Source organism: Cricetulus griseus (genome assembly GCF_003668045.3).
Source record: "Cricetulus griseus strain 17A/GY chromosome 1 unlocalized genomic scaffold, alternate assembly CriGri-PICRH-1.0 chr1_0, whole genome shotgun sequence".
Classification (NCBI taxonomy): domain Eukaryota; kingdom Metazoa; phylum Chordata; class Mammalia; order Rodentia; family Cricetidae; genus Cricetulus; species Cricetulus griseus.
In genome coordinates, this window is record NW_023276806.1 from 258,564,521 (window position 1) to 258,592,235 (window position 27,715).

The 27,715-nt window shown below is 41.0% G+C and overlaps 1 protein-coding gene across 1 annotated transcript in view; it reads left to right on the forward strand.

The window, feature by feature from the left end:
* Positions 1-27,715, forward strand: part of Zfand3 (zinc finger AN1-type containing 3) — a 184,164-nt gene that overhangs the window by 119,730 nt on the left and 36,719 nt on the right. Inside the window, 1 exon segment of the mRNA XM_035450483.1 lies at positions 6,858-7,040. Coding sequence (XP_035306374.1) covers positions 6,858-7,040 — 183 coding nt within the window.

Below are 27,715 nucleotides of genomic sequence, written 5' to 3' on the forward strand. Positions count from 1 at the left end.
GCCCTTCCCTTCCCTCCCTCCAACTTCACAAACAAAAGTCTCAAAACAGAGCAGTTTTTTAAGATTTTTACCTTGACTGTTTACCATTTTTACTAACTTTTCCACTCTACACTTTGGTGTGTGTCTCTGGTGTAGATTACAGTAGTACTAACGGACTGTTAGACATTTGCTGGATTGCCATGTTAATTTATGCCTTGTAAATGAGAAACTGTATAGTCTGCACAATAAATGCCTGTATAAGGAGCAAGCTTTCCTATTGACACCTGTGGTAGTTCACACTCAGAACAGTCAGTTTCCTGACTAGATGTGAAGAATTTCTGTCGTGTATAATTTCAGTGATAAACCAGATTATAAAATAAGTTTAATTCCATACGAACAAACTCTGTCAGCCTCATATATTATTGACTGTTTTTGAAAACAGCATTTGAGGATAGACTTTGAGAGCCAATCTAATTCTATCTCTGTTCTCCAATACAAGTTTACAGCTTTGTGTTTAAATTTGAGCACACAGGAGGCAGCTTTAGAGAACGTTGTGGTTCTGTCAGGACCAGTTACCCATACTGAGTAGTTGGGAATACTTTTTTTTGAGGGTTTTTTGGTTTGGTTTGGTTTGGTTTTGTGGTTTTTTGTTTTGTTTTGTTTTGTTTTTTTGAGTGGGGGTGGGCAGGAATAGTTTGTAAAGCCAGACATCTGCTTATTGACAGGGATGCTTAATGTTTGTACTGTGAGTGGAAACATTCTTGCTCTTCCTATAAATAAATTTTATAGCGATTTAAAATCCATTAGTGTCTTAGAAAACTAATATTCTTTAACTTTGTATTCACCAGAATCCAGTAAGTTGTACTCAACAAATCTAAGTTGTTTATTATATGGCAGGCATTGTGCTACGGGCTGGGTCTACAGTGCTTGAGACGTCCATTTGTCTAGCATGTGTCTAAGTGCCTTCTGCATATGGGTAAGCCTTTACATTTTGGTTGTACTGAGTTTGTAACCCGGGGCTTGTGAAGGCTAGACAAGGACTGAACCCTGAGCTATACCGCCCTCCATGCGTGATCTGAGGACTCCAAGGAGGTAGTGTTTGTGTGGGGTTTTAAGGATCTGTGGTGGGTGCCAGTATGGATGCCTGAGTTAGACTTTCATCATGCCGTGTGGAGAAAACCTAGAGTGCTGAGAAAACCAAAGAAGTCAGAGGAAAGACAGGGACAGGTGAGGAGGATCTGTGGCTTAAGATGGAAAGGCAGCCAGAAGCCATTTCCCCCTCAAATTTCACATTATTTTTGTGTGTGACGTGAGATGTGCTAGTGGGGCATGATTATGCCACTGGGTTTGTGTGGCACAGTACATGTATGGGAGCCGGAGGAAACTTTTAGGAGCCGCTTCTCTCCTTTCACTGGGAATTCTGGGAATCAGGCTCCTTTGATCACCAGACTATCCTGGCAACACTTTACCTGCCGAGCCAGCTCATCCTCCCCACAAGTGTTCTCTTGAGGGGACGTTCTGCTTTTTAGCCATGTTTAGATTTGATTGTAGAGGTAAGTGGGGTGGAGGGGCATTCAAGGGTTTAGGTACAGAACTGACATCAAAATTTGGGCTTTAATGGGAGTTTTATTTCTTTGTGTCTCATGATCATTCTGATTGTTTTGTGGAAAATGGGTTACAGTGAGCCCAGAGAGAACACAAAGACTTTTTGCTAAGTTGAGCTGATGGAATCTGGCAGGTGAGATATTAGGACAGAGTGGTGGTAGAGATGTGAATGTGGTCAAGAGTGTTTTAGCGGTTGTGAAATGATGAGGCCTGCTGGGGCTTCAGATGGAGAGTTTAGGAAGGGAGGGTATGGGCCATGCTCCCCAGGCTTCTGTGTTCAGCCTCTAGGTGAATGCTGTTGCTAGTTCCATGAGACAATAAGAAGAACAGAAAACAGAGTTTATTTTAGTTCCCGAGAGAGTGCACAGATAGGACCTACTATTTGCTATGTGACTTGGTCTGGGACAATGTAGAAATGAAGAAGTGAGAGTTTAAGATGAACAGACAAGCATACAGAAAGCAAGGATTGAGCCGGCTATGCTTCCTCTGATAGAGGGCACCTGCTACGTGTCCTGGATGCTCAGAGCCCAATGTTTTGTTAAGTTCAGCATTAAGAGGAGGGATTATCTGGTCTGCATAAGAGATCTCTGTAGGGAAGCACTCTCAAGTTGCAGGTACCTGGGAGGAAGAAAGAAGCTGCAGTTGCTAGTTTTCATACATATAAGTCAGTCTTTTGGACTAGAGGAAGGCTTTGCCATTTCTGTGGATCTGAGGCAATGGGCTTTTGGACATTGCTGTGCGCATTTCAAAAATACATATTCACACAATACTTGATCTGCTCCCCACAAAGACCACAGGGATTGTTTATCAATATCAGTCAACCTGCCTGCCTGCCTGCCTGCCTGCCCACCTGCTTGCCTGCCCGCCTGTCTCTCTCCCTTTGTTTCTCTCTCTTTGTTTCTCTTTGGGTGTGGGTGTTTAGGTAATGTGTTTAACCCTTCCAGAAGCTTGCAGAAAGCAAAGACAGTTTCATTTAGTCTGTTCTGAGGTCCGAAGTCTCTGTAAGAAGGAGAGAAATTAATCAGCATGAGAAGGTAAGAATCTGTCCCAGAATTTCCCACTTCATCATTAACAAAGCCACGAGAGATTAATCATGGAAGGAGTTTAAATGAACCCAGCTTCAGTAGGATCTGTTTTCTCTTTAAACTAAGTAGGCTACAAGGTGACTACATTGCAAGGTTTTGTAACTGTTGTTCTTGACTCTTGATTAAGCCAGTTCTTGCTTAGGCCATTAACCCAGAGTAGCATCTAACTCCTAGAATTTTGTTAAGATTTTAATCAGAAGACTGAAAGTCTAGTTTATGAATTGGCTGGCTCATGGTTGTATAGCTTTTTAAAGTAAGACACCCAAGTTGGCAGTGGGTGAGGGCTCTAGCCTCTGATAGAAACTGGGAAGATGGGAGGAAGCTCAGAACTCTCCTCTATTAAAGGAAGTTTTTATGCAGTGCCTTGCATGAACCACTCTTCTGAGATACAGGAAAGGAATTTTTATTTGTAAGTGGGTTGAGACAAAACTCTTGGCAACATTCTGTTTTTTCTTTTTTTTTTCCTTTAATTGACTGCTTGAAACATGAAGTACTTTATGGTATGAAATAACCAAACAACTGCTTGAAACATGAAGTACTTTATGATATGAAATAAACAACAGCTTCCAATGGGAATAGGAAGATGAAAGCTGTGCTGAAGGGCAGTCGGGGTCTAAAGACTAGAGAGGAAATGCAGGACTGTGCAGAACCCCTCCTGTAAGCACTGCATTTTGGTTTCTCTAGCAGCACTGCTGTGATGGTGAGCCCAGCCCAAGACCCAGCTCCAGCAGCTAGCTGTCCATCCCCACCATGCCCCCCTGTATTAGGAGAATGAATGCACGGCTCCTGGCGCCAGCCACACTTTGTTTGGTGTCCTATCTGCCTTTATTTATACCCAGTTTTAGTGTCTGCAGTGGTGATGGAGAAACCTTGTTACAGCAAGCCAGATTATCTCACTGAGTAAATTGGGATGATGTAGTAAGTTTCTCAACTCTATTGATGATGAAAATAGAAATTCATGGTCTTTGAGCATTCATGTATAGAAATGCTAACCCACAAGAGTTATGAGTGTTGCGTCTCATGGAACCATAGTTACAGATGTTTGTGAGTCACTGTGTAGGTGCTGGGAATTGAACTTGGTCCTTTGGAATTGTAACAAATACTTTTAACTGCTCAGCCATTTCTCCAGTCTGGCTTTTTTGAATGGAGTTTCTCTCCATTCAAGTTCATGTTGGGGCTGTTGAGCTTCAGGTTCTTGAAACCACTAAAGACTGATGTTGCCCTGAGACCTCTGCCCTCAACCATCATGGAGGACCCTGGGGGAAAGACAGCACACTTTCTTTAAGCCTAGTTGCTATTCTGTCTACGGTGCTAAATACAGTTGGCATGTTCTGGGGCTGGAGATGTAGCTCAACTGGCATCTGTGTGCACAGGACCTGTAGCATGATCCCAGCTCCACAGAAGTGGGATCGAGAGCAGTTAACCATTCAGCAACCATAAAGGTAGTAGATTCAATGAGCAAGCAGTAAAAAACATCAGAAAGAAAGTCCTTCTAGGATTTCTGAGCTCAGACCCTTACATGGTTATTCACAGAAGACACTGGGATTTTGGAGCAAGGTTCTACCATCATCTGTATTCAGCTAGTTTCCCTTTTAAAGACGACAGCTCTTGGCCTGCTACTCAACCTTAGTGGAAACTGAACATTTGACAGCGGGCCACTACCTTACCATGCAGCCTTACCAGCTGACCAGCTCATGATGAGAGAGAGGCGAAGGGTAGTGACAGGGTAGGAAAGGGGAGAAAAACATGAGAATCTCAATTATCTGTCCACTTAGGTAGTTGACATTTCTCAAGCCCCATTTTTGTCTTGTGACCCTTTGTAAGCTGTGAAAGACTGATGGGTGTAACCATGATTCTCTTCTTTCTTTTTAATTACCTGATTATAAACTCACAAGAAGCAGTGTCTTGTAGCTATTTTATTTAAGCTCAGTTTACTTCGTTGATTAAAAAACCATAAAAGAATTATATAAAAAGATCATTAAGAAATAATTTTAATGATATTTTGGCTTAGGCCTAAAATGGGGCAGGAGGCTCAGTTTTGCTGAGACTTCTGTCATCATACATCTATGTCCAAGGGTTTGGTCAGGTTCCCTCCTCCATCCTCCCATCAAGGCTTGTGTATAACTTGCATTATGTGTAAATTTAGTGTTTCCTTTTGAACTTTGGATTTTCTCAGTGATTACTCAGCAGAGTATTTCTATCTTGCTGGTAAATGATATGGGTGTGGTGGGCTGTGGGTGCTGTTCTGTGAGAATTTGTCGTTGTATATCAAGCCTTTAAAAACAAGCCTCCTTCCTTCCCAGCTGATTTCCTGCCAGGTGCTCTCCTTGCTTAGAGAATGGCTAGAGGTTTAATTGGTAGACTTAGACCTCCATTCACAGTATAGTAAAACATGGGTAGTTAGTCCTGATTATTTTCTCATGTACTGTCATGGATTTGTTTTGGAGACTTCTGTTTTTCCCATTTGTTTCAGAATTTTAGAAAAACAAGTGAACCAAACTTTTAGTCCCTAATCAGAAGCAGCAGCTGTCTGTGGGCCTTTCACTCTCACTGCCTTCAAACAGAAACTCTAGGAGGCAGTCTCTGGCCTCATTTGCCTTTTTTCCTTCACTTTTTGTCTTACTCTGCCCCTTTACCTTCTGAGTGGACTTCTGGGCTGCTTCAGTCCCCTTGCTCCAGCCCTGCTTTCTCTTGGTGTTAGTCAGAAAGTAGGTGCTGGATGAAACAAATGAGCAAAGTGATGCTTTGAAGCAGGCATGGGGCCAGCAGGAAGAACTGATGCTTCATTAGTGGGACAGACAGGGTCTTGTGCTGCAGTAAGTTTGTGTCTGTCTTGAGGAACTGAGGAATGCAACAGGTTCCATTTCTGTCTACTAGATTCTGTTTCATGTGTTTGAGGCCTTATAACTAGTTCCTAGTTGTGTGGTGCACAGTTGTGGGAAAGACACAGTAATCTTTGACATAGGGGTATGAATCAGATGGTATAAAAATCTCTTATACTTTGTTATAAAATATAAAGGGAAATACTTTATTCTATCTATAGCACTTTTTGATAAATGCTATACAATAATATTGAGATAAATAATCATTTTGAAAATGTCAAAACATTGAATAAGAAAAGTGGCTAAGAGAAATACACAAAAGAAACAGTACTGGAAATGGGTGGGGCTTGGCCTGGAGGGCTTTTCCTGGTCTAGGCTGGTGCTTTCCATTTACACCCTGTGTTGTGAGTGGGGGCCATGAGTTGTGTCTTCAACTCAAATTGCTCTGCTCTACACTGGCTGTTAACTACATACAAACTAAGTAGTGTTACTTCTGCTTCAGAGTTTTCTGAGGATTAACTGAATGAGTTATGTAGACACACCCATTGTGTCATAGATGCTGGCTGTTATGCTAAGAATAGGTTAAGATGCAGGGTCTAATAAGGTTCAGTACATAATAGCTTGGCTTCTCTCCTTCCAAGGTAAGACCATGTGGAATTCTAAAGATCATGTCTTCAAATTGATAAATGCAGTCCATACTTCATACAAGAGTTAGCTACTTAAAGTATACAGAGAATATTGTAACAATTACATTTGTGTACCCATTGTCAACTTAAAAAAAAATCAAAGAGGTCACTATCTAGAAAACTACCCTCCTTGTGTCTTTATGTCTGTTGTAAACTAAATGGAACCCATTTTCTTCATCTGTTTTTTCCTTTGCTCTTATGTCCATTTCTTTTATAGTTATCTTCATTTCTGATAACATACATGTACTCACCAGTTCCTGCCATTTTAAATGGGTTTTCTGGTTTTCATGCTATTTTCTGTACTGCCATCTCCCTTCTGCGCTCACCTGTTGGTGTCAATCACTTTTATGCTTTTTTCCTGCTTTCTGCTGATTACTCTTGAAATGCTGACATGTGTCTTTTGGTTTTCAAAGTTCAGTATTGAAATCAGTGCCTACCGTCATCTTAACAAGAAAGGGCTTTAATTTATAAATTTAAAGTTTACGTCATTCTCTAAAAATCGTGCATGTGGTTGTATTTTTGGTTTGTTTTTTAATTGATTTACTTCTGTGCATTTCTTCTACTTATCCACATTAGCCTTTGTTGCTGTTGGATGTAACTTTGATACTAACATATTTCTAGTGCCTGCTGCCTGTAAGTTCCTCAATTAAACCAGCTTTCTTACCTTCTTTTCTCTTTAGATTTTCAAAAGAAACAACCAGACGATGATTCCGCCCCAAGTACAAGTAACAGCCAATCAGATTTGTTTTCTGAAGAGACCACCAGTGACAACAGCAATACCTCCATAACCACGCCAACTCTTAGTCCCAGCCAGCAGTCGCTTCCGACAGAACTGAATGTAACATCACCGAGTAAAGAGGAATGTAAGTCCCTAGACGCAAGAGTCATAGAATAGCCAGGCACTTTGCAAGAGTGCCTTGGTCATGAGTGCTTAACTTTAGTTTCTGTTTATTTAGTGCTCAGCAGGTTAGAGAAGAAATGTCAACCATTGCATAGAATACAAGGTCTTAGGAAATAAATAGCCATTTGCAGAAGGACATGATGTTTTTTTGAACCAACCTAGAATCTGTTGGGAATGGGAGGAAAAAGTAATACATTTTAAAAAGGTTTATTTGTGTGTGTGGGTACACTTCCATGCTGCATCCAAAGGGCAGAGAACAACTTCCAGGAGTCCATTCTCTGCTTCCACCAGGGTCCCAGGAGTGGAACTCAGGTCCTCAAGCTTAGTGACAAGTGCCTGGACCCACTGAGCTATCTATCTCACCATCCTCTGCTGAGGATTTAAAGAACACTTTGTCTGTATTATCTTCCCTGGGCTTAATTTAATTTGTCCATACAGAAGGAAGCCCAGAGACTCTGCTTTCTAAGTCTGTAGAGAATTCTAAAGGATAGTAAGCATTTAGAATCCAGGGGCCTTAGCTTGAACTTTGCCTCTGCTAACTGGCCTTGACTAGTGTTTAACTTGGATAATAAAAACACAGATAAAAACACTTGGATTAAAAAAAAAAAAAACAGAACATACTTTCTTTTATTTTTGTTTAATATTTTAGTGGCTGTTGCTGTGTTGTGCAAGTACATGCATACATGTAGAAGGTGAGGACCCATACAGCTGGCATGTACTGTTAGATTGTGGGGCCTGGGGATTGGACCCAGTTAGTGGAGCCTGTGTATGAGTACCTCTAACTATTGAGCCGTACCATTGGTCCTCTTGTTACTCTTTTGTATGTGATATGTAAAGATACTGTTAAGTTAGACTTTACAATGCTAGAACTATTTCTTTTGGGGCACAACTGTAACTCATAATATTTGTTCAAATTTAGAAAGATATTATGACATAGCAATTTTTGCCTCTCATACTTTGCTTAAACTTGGAATTTAGTGTTTCAAGTATAATGAATATTTAAAGATGTAGTAGTTAATGCTATCCAGTCTACTAATTTGTTGGGGGGGTTAGCAAGGAGCAAATATTTATTTAAATCCTTTCATGAGTTATATTGAGAATATAAAACAAAGAAGATCTTTAAAGAATTTATTGTTTAGCAGGGACATTGAATATATTTGTTACTTTGAATCAGAGGATGGCAAACAGTAGTGATTAATACCCCCCCCCCCAGCAATGGAAAACTACCTGGCTGTATGTGCTTTCTCTAAGCTCTTTATTCTGTCCTGTTAGTCTGTGCCTGTATCATGCTGACTGGGGAGTGGGTGGTTTGGGGGTATATGATACCTTTAGGCTGTTCTTTTTGCTTACAGTTGCTTTGGCTTTTGTGGATACTTTGTGAATTACTTAAGAATTTTCTGGTTTTGTTTTCTAATTCTGTGAAGAAATAGATGTTGTTAGTATTTTGGGAGAGATTAGCCCATGAATATGGGCTATCTTTCTCTGAGAGGAGGTATCTTTTCTTTCTCTCCCCTTTCTCTGTGTGTCTTCTTGGGTTTCTTTGATTGGTGTTTTATAATTTTCATTGTAGAGCTCATACACATACTTAAATTTATTTCTAGATCTTTGGTTTGTCGAGACAGGGTTTCTCTGTGGCTTTGGAGCCTGTCACTCGCTCTTGTAGACCAGGCTGGCCTCGTCTCACAGAGATCCGCCTGCCTTTGCCTCCCGAGTGCTGGGATTAAAGGCGTGCGCTGTATTTCTGGATCTTCTGTTGTTTTGTTTTGTATCTATTATGAATGGATTGTGTTCTTTCTCAGCAAATTTCTTATTGATGCAGAAACACTACTGTTTTTTTTTAATTGATTTTTGTGTCCTGAACATTTATTGAATTTGTCAATTTTAATGGTTTTGGGTGAAGGCTTGAGGACTTTCTACCTATGAGGTCATACTATCTAATTTTCCTTCCTCCTTTCTGGTTTGGATGGTCTGTCTGATTGCTTTGGCTAGAACTTACAGTTCCATGTAGAGATGGTACTAGCCCCCTCGTCTGTCTTCAGATCCCAGGGGAAGTAGAGTTGACTTTTCACCATTGTTTGTTGTTTGCTGGGTTGTGTGTTTGGCACACATGGCCTTAATTGTATTGTGATACAATATTTCTTTATTCCTAATTAATCAGATTTTATTGTGGAAAATGGTTTTGTCATTGTCTTTTCAGAGTCTCACTCTCTAACCCTATTGGTCTGAAGCTGAATGAAGCTCACAACAGCCCTCCTCCCTCAGTAAACCACCATGCCTAGTTAGGATATTGAATTTTATTAACTATCTTTTCTTTGACTGCTGTCCCCTGCTCTGCTGGTGTGATGCACAGACTTGTTGGCTTGCACATGTGGAGCCATCTGTGCCCAGAGGCTGGGTCTCTTGGTCATGGTTTATAACCTTTCTGATGTGCTGTGGGTTGCGATTGCTAGTATTAAGAAGGTTTACTGTAACACAAATAATAAAAACTCAGAGCCGGATATGGGATCAAAGGAACAAAGTAGCCGGCCACTAGCTCTTCCCTCTACCTCGGGCTAGAAGGGCTGTCCTGTCCTCAGTGTGGCTGGAGACTAAATCTCTGGGAGTGAATACTGAATGCCTCACTCCTATCTTAAATACCTCTCTAGAGCTGGGATTAAAGGCTCGGGATCCCAAGTGCTGAGATCTTCTTTGTGTGAGCTGTTTCTCTTTTAGACTGGACCAGTTTTGTGTAGCTCAGGGTGGCCTTGAACTAACAGAGATCCACCTGCCTCTGTCTCCTGAGTCCTGGGATTAAAGGTGTGTGCCACCACTGTCTGGCTCTGTGGCTGTGGCTAGCTTTGTATTTTGATCTCCAGTGGCTTTATTAAATCATAAATATCACCCAGTTTACAGGTTATGTCCATCAAAACTAGTAGTCATTAATTTTCTTTTTGTGTATGTGTCCTTTTCTGGTTTGGGTGTTGAGGTAATAAAATGTTACACATGAGTTTTAGAGATTTCCTTCCCCTTTAAGATATTGGAGTGGGTTGAGAATGTTTGGTGTTATATTCATTGTTGGTTAATTTAGATTTTCTATTTTCCATGGTTTAATCTAGAATTGTATCCATCTTTTTAGGTTTTTTCAGATTGTGGGTAAATAGTTACTTGTAATGGCTCTTAGTAGTCCTTTGTATTTCTAGGTCATCATTTGTAATAAAAATCTCCTTTTATTGTCTCTGATTTTATTTGACTATAATTTCCTCCTTATTTTTTAATATTACTGATTTTTACTTTCTTGTGCCCCCCCCACCAGTCTTAAGTTTGTTTCTGCTTTGGTTCCTCCTCTCCTTAATAATTTCTGATTGGTTTGTTGCTTTTCTAGCTCCTTAAGTTATCTCATCACATTGTTTGATTCAAGTCTTTGTATGGTTTGGCTTTTGCATTGTTTGGCTTTGCTTTGTGACAGGGTCTCATTGTGTTGCTGTGCTGCCAAGTCTTATGTCACCTTGACACAAGCTAGAGTCATCTGAAAAGAGGAAACCTCAAATGAGAAAATGCCTCCATAAGATCAGCTGTAAGGCTTTTTTTTTAATTAGTGATTGATGTGGGAGGGCCCACCCCATTATGGGTGGGGCCATACCTGGGCTGGTGGTTCTATAAGAAATTCTAAGCAAGAAAGTCACGGGGAACAAGCCAGTAAGCAGCACCCTCCATGGCCCCTGAATCAATTCTTGCCTGTAGGTTCCTGCCCTGCTTGATTGAGTTCCTGGCTCCCTCCAGTAATGAACTGCAATGTGGAAGTGTAAACCAGATAACCCTTCCTCCTCAGCTTGCTTTTGGTCCTGGTATTGTGTTAGTAGTAGAAGCCCTAACTAAGACAAGTTGCCCAGGCTGGTCTCAGACTCTTGAGTTTTCCTTTAATATATGGCATCAATTCCCAGAATGCAGCTATGAGAACATTCTTGAGTTGTGCCTAAATTATTTTTAGTAGAGCAGGGTGCACTTTGCTTCCCTGGAAACTGGTTTCTGGTAATGCCTTAGCTCACCAGGGATTAAAAAATGGAGATGGGTGTTATCAAATCTCACCAGTGAACTTGGACTTGTTTCAGCTTTGCAATCCTCCTGTCGTCACCTCCCGAGTGTTAGAACTATAGAAGTTAATCATCATCCCTAGGTTGTAATGCCTTTCCTTTCTTTTACTGTGTCCTTTATAGCCTGTTGTTGATTCTAGGGAAGCCTGATCTGCTCTCTGCAAAGTGAGTATCACTGCCACCAAGTTGATAAGCTTTTATTTGATTTTCCAATTAAATTTCTAATAATTTCTAAAGGGAGCCAGTGTGCCCCTTTTTAGACTGGCTTCTGTAGGAGGGTGGATATTGGACAGAACAGGCTAGCAGCTTCCAGTAAAGTGTTTGGAAAATATTACCTATTAAAAATATTTTATGACTTCCTGCTGGGCTGGTTTTAAGTGAAATATGGAGGAACGATTTATTTACAGTTCTCTCTGTGTGTGCCTTTCTCTTCCCTTTTCTCTAATGAAGCTCCAAGCATCAAGCCGTTTATCAGAGATAATTATACAACAGATGGAGCTTTTCTGATATATAATAGTCTCAAAGTGGAAGATTCTCTCCCCTAATAAAGAATGCCCAAACTTTAAATGTCTCTTGATTTTAATTTAAAGCTTTTTTTCTGTAGTGTGTTTATTTATTAATCCTAAGGCTGGTTCTACAAAGCATGCTGCTTTCACTGGGGCCTTGTTCTGAAAAGATTGATACTTTGCAATGCAGTTTAGTAATGTCCATTATGTACTTTATTGAATCAAATAGCTCTCAGTCAGGAGTCGCTGTGGATGATCTGTAAGATAGTTTTTGTCAGGCTGCAGGACTTGCTTATAGAGACTGTTGGTTTCTGCTCCACCTTGTTCACATACCTGCAATGCCATTTGCCCTTTAACTTGTCAAAGCAAGAGCCCAATTAAAGCAAAACCATCGTTTTCAAGTTCCTCACCTGATGCTCTTCAAGTAGTCTCATGAAGTATGACAGCATCTTTAAATTCTGGGTTAACAGGAATCACTAAATTTGCCTGTCTGTGTTCTTTGCTTATTTAGCTACCCCCGTCTTGCTCATGTGTAGGAATGCCTCATATAGTCTGGATAATAAGTCTTTGCTAAATATAAAAATGGAAATTGTAGAAGTGAACAGTTCTCCAATTGTGTATTTTGTTGTGTCCCACGTTCTCCTGCCTGGGAGTCCTTCCTTTGCCTACTTGACCATGCTGTGTGTGTTGCTCCCTGCAGACATCAGAGTCTCGCTTATCAGCATGATCTAGTGCTTATGCCACGGTAGCCTTCAGTGTGTTCACTAATAACCATATAACCCCAATGACTCACTCCTATCCAGTCCACTATTACTCCTGTTAATCTATTACTGGGCCTTACTTATGAATTAAACTTCATTGTGGATATGTCTAGGAAAAACACAGTGATACAGAGTTTGATGCTGTCTACAGTTCCAGGGTATCTTTTGGGAAATCTTGAAGGATAGCCCTACAAATAAGGGGGACTATTGTATTACATACAACATTGCCCATTTATCTAGGTTTCTAAATTATTGAGAAAAAAAATTACATGTTATTCTTAATTTAAAAAAATTCTTCTAAAGGTACTTTAAACTTTAAAATATATTATTACAACAAGTATACAAACTACAGATGACTGTGTGTGGTGGGGGATATGCTTGCATGATGCATGGGCAAATGTGCATATTTTGGTGTTTGGTGGGTGGACTGTGTGTGGAGACCCAAGATTGACATCTTCAGTTGGTGCTCTGTCTTGTATGTTGAGGCAGAATCATGCACCCAGAACTCACCTGCTCTGCTAGTCTAGCTAGCCAGCTTGTTCCAGGGATTGTGTCTGCCTGCCTTTGCATGCTGGAATTATAAGCAGGCTCCTGTGGCAACCCTACTTTTAAGTGGTGCTAGGGAACCTAAACTCTGGTTCTCATGTTGACAGAGCAAGCATTTTACTCACTGAACCACCCATCTCCCCAGCCCTAAATTTTAAGTGTTGTTTATGGTTCCTCCTTTGCCTTTGTTTATTATCCTGTAAGTAGTTGATTGACTGGAAACATTTTAAGTCTGGGAAGTTGCTATTGCCACTGTGTTGTTGTTTTTGTTTTTTAAATAGGATTATATCTTGAATCTTTCTTCTTGCTTCTGTTTTTTCCTAGTACAAAACAACCTGCCCAGATGAAGTTGCCAGTGGTAGTCATGTTAGAAAAGGAATTCTCTTGTTGACTTAGACCACTTCCAGTGTGGGCATCCAGATTTAAGTAATACTTTTATTCTTTGAAAATTGTATGCACGTATGCAGTGTATTTTGATCACATCCACTTCTCATTTTTCCCCTCTCCCCAAATCCTCCATTTCCCAACACATCACCCTCCCAAATTCTTGTCCTCTTAGTCTTAGATGTCCTCCTCCATAGCCCTCAGTGTGGCTGATCTAGTGCTTGCTTCTGAACCAAACTGAGGCTTTTCTTTGCTCAGAAATCACCTGGCACTCATTCCATTCATGCTCTCTGAGGCTCAGAATCATTCCTTTACCCTGACTGTTTCCTTTAAGGAACTCCTGGAACTCATCTGTCACTTGCTCTCAAACCATCTTTATTGTTACCTTTTAGACTTGGATATATATTCTCATTCTCTCTCTCTCTCTCTCTCTCTCTCTCTCTCTCTCTCTCTCTCTCTCCCCCCCCCCCCCCCGAGTCTCAGGTTCCAGCAGAAGCAAAGCCCTCTGTTTATACTGCTCTACTCAACTTCAGAGGGCTTCTCTCATGGTGCTTGTCCAGGCAGTGCTCAGTCAATTCTTACTGTAAATATGTAGAGAAGTTTTATTGCTAATTTCAGTATTTTCTTAGCACTACTTTATATGGCTGGGTGGTAGTGATGGCACATGCCTTTAATTCCAGCACTTTGGAGGCAGAGGTATGTAGATAGCTAGGGCTACACAGAGAAACACTGTCTCAAACAAAACAACAAACAAAAAAACCTACTTTATGTTTTGATACATTAGAGGTCTCATTGTTTGAATTTTAAATAGCTGCTATTTAATGTTTGGTAGGATTCAGTAATCCTACCAGTAATAAATTTGAGTTTGTGTATGCAATGTGACAGTTCATCAGAGTATTAGTAGCAAGTCTCTGCCTGTCTCACTCTGTGCCTCTTGTTGGGGAAGTTTCTGCTCATGGGTCTTTCTTTTGTCTTCAGAATCGCCCCTTTTAGATTCCTCTCTACAGGATAAAAGACTAGTAAGCTTCTAATACTTACGTTCAGGGTTTCTGAGGCCTGGAACCTAGAAGGTTTGTTTCATAGTCTTCTCTGATGACTGTAAGACTGTGTCAAGTTACTCCAGTTACTGCAGACCTGGTTCCTTGTTAATGCACTCTTGCCATTAACCAGTTTTTCACATGCAGCGGCTCAGAGGGTCCTCTCCCTAGATTAAATGCTCTGCACTTGTCTGAAGGTAAAGGTCACAGTGAACAATGTGTCATGTCATACCAGCTTAGCCTTTGCAGGTGTCATGTTTTTGTTTTGAGTAGGTACAGGAAATGGATGACACTGATAACTTGAAACTAAACCCAAGCTTTAGTTATGGCAAAATGTTTGGGTGAACAATACTGAGAGAGGTCCCTACTTGAATATGTTAAAAAGTGATGATTTTTAACTTTTTAGGAATATATTTTGTGTTTATGACTTTCCCTGAAAACTCAGGTCTGCCAGGACAAAAACCCAGCCATATGACTTCATCTCGTACTCGTTTACCCCATTGCCTCATAAGGCATTTCACTTGTCAGTCCATCACTGGGTGCCACTTTAAAGTTACCAAATACCAGTACAACCCTTTGACTACATAATTCAAATTGTGACATTTCTAGTCATTCATGGCAAAGAAAAATTCCCTAAGCCCTGGCAGTGTGCACTGTGTGTGGTGCCTCTTATTCAGTGCCATTCTTGACACACTGCTACTGCTAGGACAGTATGCTTTGGAGAGACTGAGCAGTGAGGTAGAGAAGTGCCCCTGTGTCCTTGGTTCTTTTTTAAATTCCATGGGATAGCAGCACCTGTGGTCTGGACAGATGTCTTGTTTCATTCTTCCTGGTGCCTCTTAGGAAGAGCACACACAAGGCATGTCCTCTTCTGAAGAGGGTTCAGCAACTTCGTGCAATTCCAGTGCAGACAAGATTGAGGAGAAGAATCTTACTACCTATGTTTTTATTTTATTTACTTTTATGTTATGTGTTTTGCCTGCGTGTATGCATGTGTGCCATGTACTTGGAAGTGTCTGTGAAGGCCAGAAGGCATCAGATTGCTCTAGTACTGGAGTTAACAGTCATGACTAACCACCATGGAGGTACTGGGAACCAAACCCAGGTCCTCTGCAAGGGCAAGAAGTGCTCTTAACCTCTGAGCCCTGTTAGCTTCTTACATAGAACCAGTTGAGTTCAATGAAACATTGTAGCCATCCTAGATAAACAGCAAAAACAGTGCCCTGATTGAAAATGGTGACTATGGATTTATGTCTCTTGACTTTAATCGCTTACATGTTAACATAGTTTTAGATTAAGAAATAGTTTACTTACACAGTGAAAGGGCTGGCTTAAGAGAAATGCGGAAGAATTGGAGAAATCCATTAACCTTAAGGGTTCACTGTTGTGTTCTGTGCCAGAAGATGTCAACTGGGGTCTGAGAACCTGTTGGGTCCCTCCCAGGGTCTCGGAGGTCAATCTAACTCCTTACTGGTCTGTGTAAGAGGTGTCCCTTTGTTAGGGACACTGCAGCAAATACAGGTGCAAAATGTGAATGCCATCTTCAACCTGGGAGCCTAAGTTTTTTAAAATAGTTGTGTTTCATAAAAGATATTCTTATATTCACATGTAACTGTTTTGTTAATTTAAGTGAAACAATATTTTTGTGTTTTTAGATTTCAGATAGCATGTAAATGTGGTAAAAAAAAAAAAAAAAAAACAACTGTTTTACTTAGTATGACAGATCTTCCATTTGTCCCATGGTTTTTAGCTTGGATTGTTTTCATCTGGTGTAGAACTGTCTTTGAACACTTGGTATGTGAATGGCTTAGACTGCCTCTGCCTGTGAGGCTCCAGCCTCAGTGCTATTCAGGCCAGGAGGCCGTGATCCTTTCACAGCTCCTCTGATCCCAGTGTGGCTGCCTTTAGTGCTCCTTGGAGTATACATGAGTCTGGGCACGTGAGGAGCACTCCTGTGCTCCTGGCCCTGCTCCATGGGAAGGTGTTGTGGGGAAATTTTTATTGTGAGCAAACATGGTGGGTGGTAACTGCACACACATTTCCCGGTGTTTGCAGAGATGTGTGTTACTGTAATTATTAGGGAGGTGGGATTCCATAGTCATATTATTTTGTTGAACATAATCAGTAAGTGACCAATAGCAAGGCCTGGCCTACTTTGAAAATCTCCTTATACCATTCAGATCTAAATTAGGGAATTATGAGAGGTCATACAGCAAGTTAAGATTAGGATTTCTGACAGAGATCAGCACCTAAGTTCTGTATTAAGACTTACAAATGGTTCAGTTTAGAAGTTTCATTTGGAGAAATGTGAGGCCCTCATCTGTGCTGGTTTTCTGTAAGATTAGATTCCCACCCATTATATATTTATGTTTACTTGTTTTTAATCAGCAGAACTTTTCAAACCCAGTTATATAGACAGATTAGGCATTCCCCTTCTGGTTATACTAACTCATGAATTGCAGGTGGGAGGTGATTGTGGAAGGTGTGGGGGGGACTTTTCTGAAAAGGCGACTGGTTCTTCTGCAGCCCGGTCTGTCCCTGGTGGTTATTACTATCTGTTCTTTGCTACTTTAAAATCACTACATACATGTTGAAGGCATTCAGAGGGTGACTACTTTATTACTCAAGAAGTAGATTGTGTGAGTATTTTTGTAAGTTTTTCTTTTTAACCTGACCACAGAAAGGTGGAGGTCTGTGTTTGCCTTGCTCAGGTCTCCATACCTCTTTGAAAGGCTTCATCAGTCCTGAATTTCAGAGAGAGTGGAGAATTACGGCTGTTGGAGCTGTCTGAGGTCACCTTTAGAATGGTGAGCTGGAAGAGTCAGCTGCTGCACAGTAAACAGTGTGGGTTATGATGGAGTGAAATTGACCAGCTGGGTAGAAATGGATGATACATTTCTAATAAGCCCGCAGTGCCTTTCGTTGAAAATTAATTAGATACTGTTATGTAAATGTCATGTTAATTAAGCAAGAAAATTGAAGTGTTATAAATCTGCTCGAGGAGTGCCTATTTTTGTGTTTTAATGTTTTGCAGTTACCTTGGAAGGGCGATAGTAGAATATTTGATTATTGAGTTTCTGGCAATTTTAGCTGACTGACTCGTTGACACTCCATTTTTTTCTAATCGATGCTTTAGCACATGGTTTAACTACAGGCAGCGAAGGCTTGTTGGGAGCAGGACCAAAAATAACCAGCCATGACAGCTGCTTTAACAAAACCTTTTAGAGTAGATTGTTCTCTACTTGAAGGAAAAGGATAAATGCTATTTTTCATATTTGTTTTGCCTTGGGTTTTGAGTTCTGGAGAGCGATGCTTGTCTCTATGCCAGTGCTGTCTTCTTCCCTGAGTCTCAGTAGCCTGACCGCCTGTGGAATTGATTGCACTGTGCGATATCTTCAACATAGGCTTTTGATATGCTCGACAACTATAGAAGACTGAAAAAATTCAGAATTCTGATACTTCACTTTGAAATGAAATGTGAATGATCGTTAATGGCATCCTTTTATGTAGTCCTGATTTTTACAGGATACAGCAGTGGTTCTCAACTGGTAGGTCATGACCTCTTGAAGTTATCCAGTGAAACTTTCATAGGAGTTACCTAAGACCATGAAAAAACACAAGATATTTACATTACAATTCATAACAGTAGCAAAATTACAAGTTATGAAATAGCAAGAAAAATAATTTTATGTTGGGGATGGTCACTACAACATGAAGAACTGTATTAAAGGATCACAGTATTAGGAAGGTTGAGAACCACTGGGTTACCGTGAAGTAGGACTGCAAATTTGTTACAAGTCTTCAACTTCACAGAGCTGAAATCAGTAGTTTCCCCAGGAAAATCCACTGCTCTGTTGGATTTGCTATTTAAACAAACAAACAAACAACAACAACCACAAAGCAGTGTCTGCTTGTTGGGAATAGCATTTCATAGTGTTGTTGACATTTCACATGTGGGTTTGCATTGCGTGTGACACCTTTAATACCAGCATAGAAACAGCCCTGGAAAAGCAGAGACTATGCAGACTTCCTGATCATAAACCGCAGGCTACACCAGGCATTATTCACTTGTAAATCACAAAGTAAATTGAGAAAGTTGGCGTTTTAGAAGAGAGCCCTGCAAATACATCGTCAAATGCAGGGTGCTGCTCTGTTGTTAAACACCGCTGGGTAATGAAGAGTCTTGGGAAAGTTACTCACGTTAGCAAAGGAAATCAAAGAACATACGCAGTGATTGGCTGAAAGGCTGTTCAGGATCCTTTTGTGAGACAGGGTCTTGCTGTATATAACCCAGGCTGATCTCCAACTTGAGACACTCCTTTCTTAGCCTCCCAAGTGCTGAGATTGTGGGTGGGTGTGTGCTGCTCCTTAAGCTTGGGGATCATTTGCTTCCCAGAGTCTATTTTAGTCAGGGTTTCTACTGCTGAGGTGAAACACCATGTTGGGGAGGAAAGGGTTTATTTGGCTTACAGTTCGACATCACAGTTCATCACTGAAGGAACCAGGGCAGGAACTCACAGGGCAGGAACCTGGACGCGGGAGCTGATGAGAGGCCATGGAGGGTACTGCTTACTGGCTTGTTTTGCTTGACTTGCTCAACCTGCTTTCTTACGGAACCCAGGGCCACCATCCCAGGGATGCCCCCGCCCACAATGGGCTGGACCCTCCCCCATCAGTCACTAATTAAGAAAATTCCTTACAGCTGATCTTATGAGGCATTTTTCTTAATTCAGGTTTCCTCCTTTCAGATGACTAGTTTGGTGTCAAGTTGACATAAAACCAGCATGCACAGAGCCCAACATATTAAACAAGAAATTTTGTGATTTTTTTTTTTTTAAATATAGGCACAGTCAAAAGTTGTCTTTCTGAAGCTGTCATAATCCAGGCTGCCTGTGTGACACCAACTTGATGGTTGGCAGTGACTGTAGCTTGTGCCATGGTGATCACTCTGTGAGCCTCCTGGTTTCCCAGAGAGCAACATGCTGAGTTTCCTACAACAGTGGTGCTCTGTGCCCTGCATTAAACTTTCTCCTTAACCTGTAAAGAGTCCTCTGAACTGCTCAGTGGGACACACACTGGTCTCTACTAGCATCTGGACTCCCTGTTTTGTAAGCACAAAATATTAATTAATGTCTTTTTTGCATCACCAGTTGTCTTGAGCCTCTGTGGATTTTCCTGGGGATCATGGTTTTAATTTCCTCTGCTTAGCAATGTATTTTCTATATTTCCCGTCTTTACCCATGTAACTCACAGTCATACAGTTGCTTCCTCACCTCACTCTTCCAGTTTTTTTGAGACAGGGTTTCTCTGGCTGTCCTGGAACTTGCTGTGTAGACCAGGCTGGGTTTGAATTCACAAAGATCCTTCTGCCTCTGCCTCTGCCTCTGCCTCTGCCTCTGCCTCTGCCTCTGCCTCTGCCTCTGCCTCTGCCTCCTGAGTGCTAGGATTAAAGGCGTGCACCACCACCACCCAGCCTCACTTCCTTTTTTTTTTTTTTTTTTTTTTCCTGACTATTCTATCCTTCTTAGAGTAAAGATGGCCAAGAATGGAGCAGAGCTCCCAGTGTGCTGCAGGTACCCGTGGTGGCTCCCTTAGGCAGTAGAGAGTCCAGAAAGGAACCCCAGTCCTGTTTTTGGTGGAGCGGACACCTCCATTTGACCCTTGCCAGCAGTTCTCAGGACCGTTTTGTTCACTGGAATCACATACCATATTTTTCTTTTTGACAGAAACACTTCCCATAGTTACCGACATTCGTTTTTAACGGTTGATTTATAATTAATTGTACAAGAACAGATAGTATTTTTATTTTTACTTATTGCTTCAAGAGTATGTGGCTTGAATGACACACAGTATAGGATGCATGTGTGGTAATCTTTTAAAGTGTTTCATAGGTCACTGTCTGCCAGACCAAACTTCATTCCAAGTTCTCCATTTATAATATTGCCCAATTATCAAAGCTGGGATATATTATCATTGCCAGTTACTGTTGCTGTCAGTTTTTCTTGGCTCAACTGTGGTTCTGTTTGTACTTTACTGTAATGGAGTGAATACATTGGATTAGGCTGCTAGCTTAACAAGCCTCTGGAGAACACTTGCATGCTGATGGATGTTGAGCTATGCTCTGTAGCTAGAAGGTTATTTTGCATTTTTTTTTTTTGCCAAAGCCTACAGAAATTAAATTTTGCAAAATTTAAAGGGTAAACTCCTAATCTTCAGGTGAGGTAAAAGTTCCTTTATTTGATAATTACCTGGGCATTCGAAGACATGGGATGTTAATCCATGAGTTCCAGACATTTCTTTCATTGTTTGGATTCCACGACCTCTTGTTGTTTTCCTGGATGGCTTATTGATGTCCTTTAAGAAAGCATTCTGAAGCACTCTTCTCTCCACTGCTCACTGTGTTGTGGAACCTTTGATCCTGGCCAGATACTGAGCTAGGAATTTTTTAAAACCCATCACATATTGTAACTTACTGAACTGTTAATATTTATGGTGTATCCAACTGGCTTAAAAATATACATAAGTTTCCTGCGTACCTTGACTTATTCCATCAAGAATTCCATATTTAGTGCTTAGGAGCCTGTATTTTTGTTTTTAATTAATTTGTGTGTATGAGTGTTTTGCCTGCATGTGTATAAGTATAAGAACTGTATATGTGCCTAGTGCCTTCATAGGCCAGAAGAGGGCATTGGAGCTTCTGTCTGGGAGTCAAACCTGGGTCTTCTGGAAGAGCAGCAAGAGCTGTCAATCACTGAGCCATCTCTCCAGCTCCAGTACCTCAGAAGATGCTCTAATATTTTGGTCTGATAGTCATTATATAATTCATTCTAGTACAGCTTGAGCATCTGTGTTAATTTCTGTCTCTAATACTATGATTAACACCATGAGCAAAAACAACTTGAGGAATGAGTTTATTTCATGTTATAGCTTGAGGCCCTTATCATACAGGGAAGTCAGAATAGGAACTCAGGGCAGGAACCTAGAGGCAAGAACTCATGCCAAGGCCGTGGAGGGGTGCTGCTTACTGGCTAGCTCTTCATGAGTTGCTCAGTCTGCTTCCTTACACGGTCCAGGACCATCTGGCTAGGGGTGGTACCACCCACATGGTGGGCTTGGACCTTTCCTCATCAGTCTCCCATCAGTAAAACACACCGAAGGCTTGTCTGCTGGCTGTGACGTGGAGGCGTCTTCTCAGCTGAAGTTTTCTCTTCCTGAGTGATTCTAGGTTGTGCCAAATTGACACAAGAGATAATTCCATACTTGATCTCATGTCCTGGCCCACTAAAAGTACGATGTGCAGTTAGCTCAGGTTAGGTGTACAAGGTCTGGGTGAAGTATAATGGAAGGTCTTGGGACCTCCTCGCCTCAAGATAACTTTACATATGAACTATTCCAAAATCCACTAAAAACATCCAAATCCAAAGCAGTTCTGGTCCTAAGTATTTTGTATAAAGGATTCCCAACCTGTAGTCCCATTATTTGCAGTCCCGTTATATTATACCTCCATTAAAATTTTAAAAATCCGTTTGCTTCCATAATTAAATCTACCAGCATTGTCAAATGCCCAATTTCCACATAGTCATGATGAAACAGATGACAGTGACAGATGACACGTTTATTTTGATAAATAAGAATGTGATGATACACAACAGGAAGCCTCACAGTTCATGAAGTCTTTTTACCAAGATAGTCCATGAACCCTTTGGCTAGTGACAATTTCACTGTTGCTTTTTATTGTGAAAGAAATGGGAGTGGCAGCTGTCAACCTTGAGAAAAGCCTGTTGTGTCCCAGAAATGGGAATGTTGTCAGTAGGAACAACAAGAAGATACATAGAAGCAGGTGCCACGAGTCAGTTCAGAAAAGCACAGAGAAGGTGGGCACTGTCCGGCTTGTGTACAGCTTGGCTCACTGCCTCTGCCTTTGCTTATTTTCAGGTCTCAGTTGCCCTTCTATTTAAGCACCTCAGATTTTACTGTATTTAAGCTTTCCCTGGGGAAAGGTGACCTTTGTAGGAATAAACATTCAGTTGAAATACCCTGCCCTCTGAGAGGTCTTTTGCATTTTTCTAATTTTTCTTACCTCATTTTCAGATTCTTTCATTTTCCAGGTGATGTTGGCCAGTGATGAATGTCCTGCCTCTTGGTTGCATGTGACATTCATTATCTATTTGATGCTCTGGCACTGGATTCTTCTCTACCCAGCCATTTACTGCTGCTGTGTATTGTTCTTACTCACGTAAATCCTGTCTTCCTAATAAGATTGCAAACTCTGTGGGACTAACCTGTGTGGCACACGTTGGTGTTTGTCAAGTGCATTTTGGAAGATAACAGCACCCTTACTTGGTTCTTCCTTTCTTAAGTATGTTCCTTCTGTGACTTGTACTGTGTAAGGTTGTTGCCATTATGGCCTTGGACTAGGAAAGAATGGATTGTTGGTGGGCTTCTTAGGTTGGATCTCCCAAGTCCCTTTTCCCATGACCTCAGTGGTTATTTCCAGCGACAGGTCTCGGGGCTCTTTAATCGTTCCTTCCTTTTCAATGAATAATTTCAGTGAGACAGAGTCTTGTCATAGGTGATATAAAATGTGCCAAGTAACTGTCTTCCTTTGCTACTCAGTCACCTCAAGAACCTTTTCAGGATAACCTACCATTTGCCTGTGAGTTCTGTTCCTTGTGGTCACCAGTACTGCTTTCTCAGGGCAAGTTGAGAGTTACTGGCATCCATATTTGTACAGCAGCTTCCTGTTTTCAAAGGTGGAGCATAGTCATTGGCCAGGCGGGTCTGTATCAACTTCATGTTGTCTTGATAGTCCTTATCCTGCAGAATGGAAATATTGCTTTTCAAGCTGCCATCTGCTAAGCTCTTCACTCTCTGTATTAGATCTCTGAGCCCACCAAGATCCCACGAAGACACAGTTGTCAATGCTTCTTAGCAGAAATAAATGCCCTTCCTTGGTAACAGTATTTTCTTTATATACTAAAGCAATCCTTGTTTCTTCTGATAAGCCCTTTGCTATTCCTTAGGGACTGCCCTTCTTGAAGTAAGGCCAGCCAGACAGTAAATTGAAAGTACAATGACCACTGAGATTAAAAAAGTCACGTCTGCCTGGTTGCTTAGTAGAACTCATTTCCCCAAAATTTGGGCAATTTCTTCTCTCTCGGATCTGAATTCAAACTAAATTTTTGTGGGTTTTTTTTTTTTTTTTTTTTTTTTTTGGACAGGATTTTTCTGTGTGACAGTGCTGCTGTCCTGGAACTATCTTTGTAGACCAGGCTAGCCTTGAGCTCTCTCAGATCCACCTGCCCCTGCCTCCCGAGTATTGATTGATACTAAAGGCATGTGCCACCACTGCCTGGCTAAAATTAAATTTTTATTTTTAAACTCTCAACATTATGTGAGACTTAAGACTCCATTGCTAAGCCAAACTACAGGCTCTTTAAAGGAATCCATGCAGGGTCATCACCTTCTTGCTGTCACTCCCAGCATATCTGCAGGAAGATACTGTCCTTTGTAGGTGTCTCTTTCTTATTGGTGGTGGCATCTATGGGCATGTGGAAGGTACCTGACTGATGGGTCTGTTTTTTTTTTTTTGTTTGTTTCTAGGTGGGCCATGTACAGATGCAGCTCATGTCTCGTTGATCACACCAACCAAAAGACCCTGTGGGGCAGGTATGTACACCATCCTCACCTGAGTTCTTCCAAAAATTAGCCATTGGCTCTAACTTGGTGTGTGTGCCCCAGGGGATTGTCTAGTTTGGTTGGTTTTTTTTTTTTTTTTTTAATTGCAAAATTTTGTATTTTGTACTTGGGGTTGGGTAGAGTTTTGGTAGATGTGAGAGTGATGTTCCTAGGAGTCATGCCGAACTAGCTGGCAACTAGTTCCAAGTAAGTGGGCACCAACATTTACCAACTTGCTAATATTACAAGGATCTTAAGACATAAAAACAGGTATGAAATACAGAGTATTGCCCATTTGTCAAGACCTGGATCTCCTAAAAACAATGTTTAAATATTGAAGAAAGTATAAAGAAGCATTTGTGTGTACTGACTTGTTACGGTATCTTACAAATTTGAGGAAATTGTGTGTTGATGTTAAAGCCTTAGGATCTGCTGAAACCAGTCTTCTCAGATGGATGGTGCCCCAGACATCTTTGCATCTGTGACATTTTTATTAAACACCAAGTCATGAATCTTGTAGCCCTTTAAAAAGCCGTTCTAAAGCCCACTGCTCCCTAAGCCTGTAGCTTAATTTATTTTAAATGGTTTGCCTTTCTAGTAATGCTACCTGCTGTTTAAAATATCTCAAGGTTTGTATTCATATTATATTGTTTTTTAAAGGTCACAGTTGAGATGGTCTTTGTAACTTAATTCAGTTCTTTTAAACTCTGAAATAGCAACAGCAGAAATGGTTTGATGTTCAGCTTTAAAGCCTTAGCTCCTGTAAATCACAACAATTGCTGTGGACGTTTATGTAGGCTGTCTTTGTGCAGACTCACAGTAACATCCAGGGGCTGAACTCTTAAAGAATTGGATTTTTCTCTTTTCTTCCTAATGGCCAGCTTTGAGACAGGTGTATGTGACAGTCCTGGCATGCTGTCATTACTCCTGTACATTTCTCTGCCTGATTGAGGTGCAGACTAATTGCCCTGTAGTGAGGTCCATTGTCTTCATTGGCTAGTGGAAGGTTGGGAGACCAGTTCTGCAAGACCGTTCTCATTCCTCTCTCATAGATGGAAATGATGGTGGGTACTCAGGACAAGTGTGGAGTTCCTGAGTGAGATTGCTCATGCGTAGTTTGGACAGGACTTGAATGTCAGTTTTACAGATGCTAAGACCTGTTGTATTATATCATGTTACTACTTACCACATTTTTATTGTATGCTTTCCCCACCACCACCACTTATAATAGAAAAGTATGTCATTGATTGAAGTGTGGAAAAACCAAAACACAGAGATTTGGTAACCATGTTTAGTAATGTAGTTTTAAAAACCAGATTAGGTTTTCAGTTTTTTTTTTTTTTTTTTTTTTTTTTTTTTTGAGGCAGGGTTTCTCTGTGTAGCCCTGGCTATCCTGGAACTTGATCTGTAGACCAGGCTGGTCTTGAACTCAGAGATCACCTGCCTCTGCCTCCTGAGTTCTGCCATTAAAGGTGTGCACCACCACCACCTGGCTTTTTTAGCCATTTATGTAATGTGGGTGTTTTTGTTTTGTTTTGTTTTGCTTTTGTTTTGTTCAATGTATGAAGAGCTCATTTAGTAGATGTTGAATTGTTCACTGTTGTATTATTTATAACTGCAGTTGTTATTTTTTAATGTTATCAAAATACCTGACAGAAATAAATTAGAAGAAGAAAGATTTATATTGGCTCCTAGTTTCAGAAATTTTTCAATTCACTATAGCAAGGAAGCCATGATGTATGAAGTAGAGCCTGTTCACATAATACATACCAGGAGACAGAGACTGGCAGGAGCCAGATGTGGCCAAGACCTCAAAGGCCTTCTACTTGTGACTGGTTTCCACACCCATATTCTAAAAAAGTTGCCACAGCTTTCAAATAGCACATACGATGGAGACTTTGAAAGCATGAGCTCTCAATGGACATTTCAGACGGCAGCCATAGCACTGTCCCTAAAGACAATGACCAACCTACAGTTCAAAACATATTCAGTCCAACTTCAGAGACCCCACCCCCACAGACTGTAACTGTGGGGACCTATAAAATACATGTTTTCCTCCCCCCCTCCTCCTCCTGGGGTGAGCTCAGATGTAACTCACTTTATCTTTTTAGTTGGTCCTCCAGATAGAGCTCATCCTTAGGTCTGCAGTCTCAGCATTTGAGACAGAAAATTAGAAATTTGACCTACTTATGTAATACGAAAGTTCCCATCAGTAGAATATTAGGGAAGATATAAACCTTTCTTTTTTATTTGCATTTAATGTAACCATCGAAGAAAGATCAAAACAATAAATCTGCCATGGCAAGAAAAAAGGTATTAAAAATTTTTACCTTGTGCATTCATCATCTTAGGTCTTCAGGGAGTCCATTTGATTCTTGGAGTTGAGGTGGGGCAAAATGAATATAAAATATTTGACAAAGCTACAGTTTTTGTTTTTTTTTTCCTAATTGAAAAGGTACCACGTTGCCGGGTTCTGCCCAATTAAGTTAAGTACTTGGCACTGAAATCTATGATGGTATGTCACAGGGGCTGACTCTTGCCAGAATGTGGGTTTGATAGCTGAGGTGGGAAAGGGAACTGGTCTGTGCTTTGCTTTGTATTGGTTGTTACTGGTTTGTTTTTCTGTTTGTCAGTGTGCCTCCACTGTTTATGTCAGAGAATGAAATGAGTGACTAAGGCACTTGCTATGCGGATGACTTGATGCTGGGCATTTGAGTTTGATAACCACATATGATGTATAGATTTCAGAAATGCTGAAATCTCATGCTTCCTTGTTTCTGACTTTCCTTCTAAACAGGAACAACACCCTCTTGCCACCAGTTGCATGTGTCTGTGTTTTAGCTTAGCTTGGGATGTGGCTTGTTGCTGTTTTAGAATGGCATGAGGGATGGGATGGGATGGATGAAGGAAACACTTGCCCCTTGAATTTGAACCTTTCCTGTCCCTGTGCCTTGAGCAAGTGCAGTTTGCTCGGGTTCATGAATACACTTAGGACATTAAATTTATTTTATTTATTTTATCATAGCTTGCACGTTTACCAAGAAGAAAGAGGCTGTTCTATTGCTCCACAGGTGCAAGATGCCTGAGCCTATAGCAATTCTGAAGGATGTAGAGACATTCACTACCTCGCTCCTACTTTGGTGCTTTTGTGTTTGTTTGGGTGTTGGCTGATCTAGGCAGTGCTGTGTTTGTTAGAAGGCATTGGGACAGGAATGTAGCTGTGCAGCCCAAACACTCTTACCAGAATGAGCACCATAGAACAGCCACAAAGCTGAGGTATAAATCTTGGGCGCCTGGCAATGATACTGCCCATTAAGGAGACTTTTTTTTTTGCCCAACTCGGTTCCTGGCTATACTAATAGAACAGCACATCAAGCAAGGCTGTAAATAAAAGTTATTACCTAATAGGTGGGTGCCGAAGTGGAACGGATGGAGCTGAGGCATGGAGGCCTTATTACTGCTCATCAGCAATTATAAACAGGATAAAGTGTGTGGGACTCGCGCTGATGCAGCGACAGCTAATAGAGGCTGGGATGACACTGGCCCATGAGAGGATGATGTATGCTGATGGGGTTTTACTGCCTCATCTTGCTGCTTGCTTTCAAGACCAGTTGTGTTATCTGTTTTCCTGCTTGCTCATCTGTCTCAAGGGAGA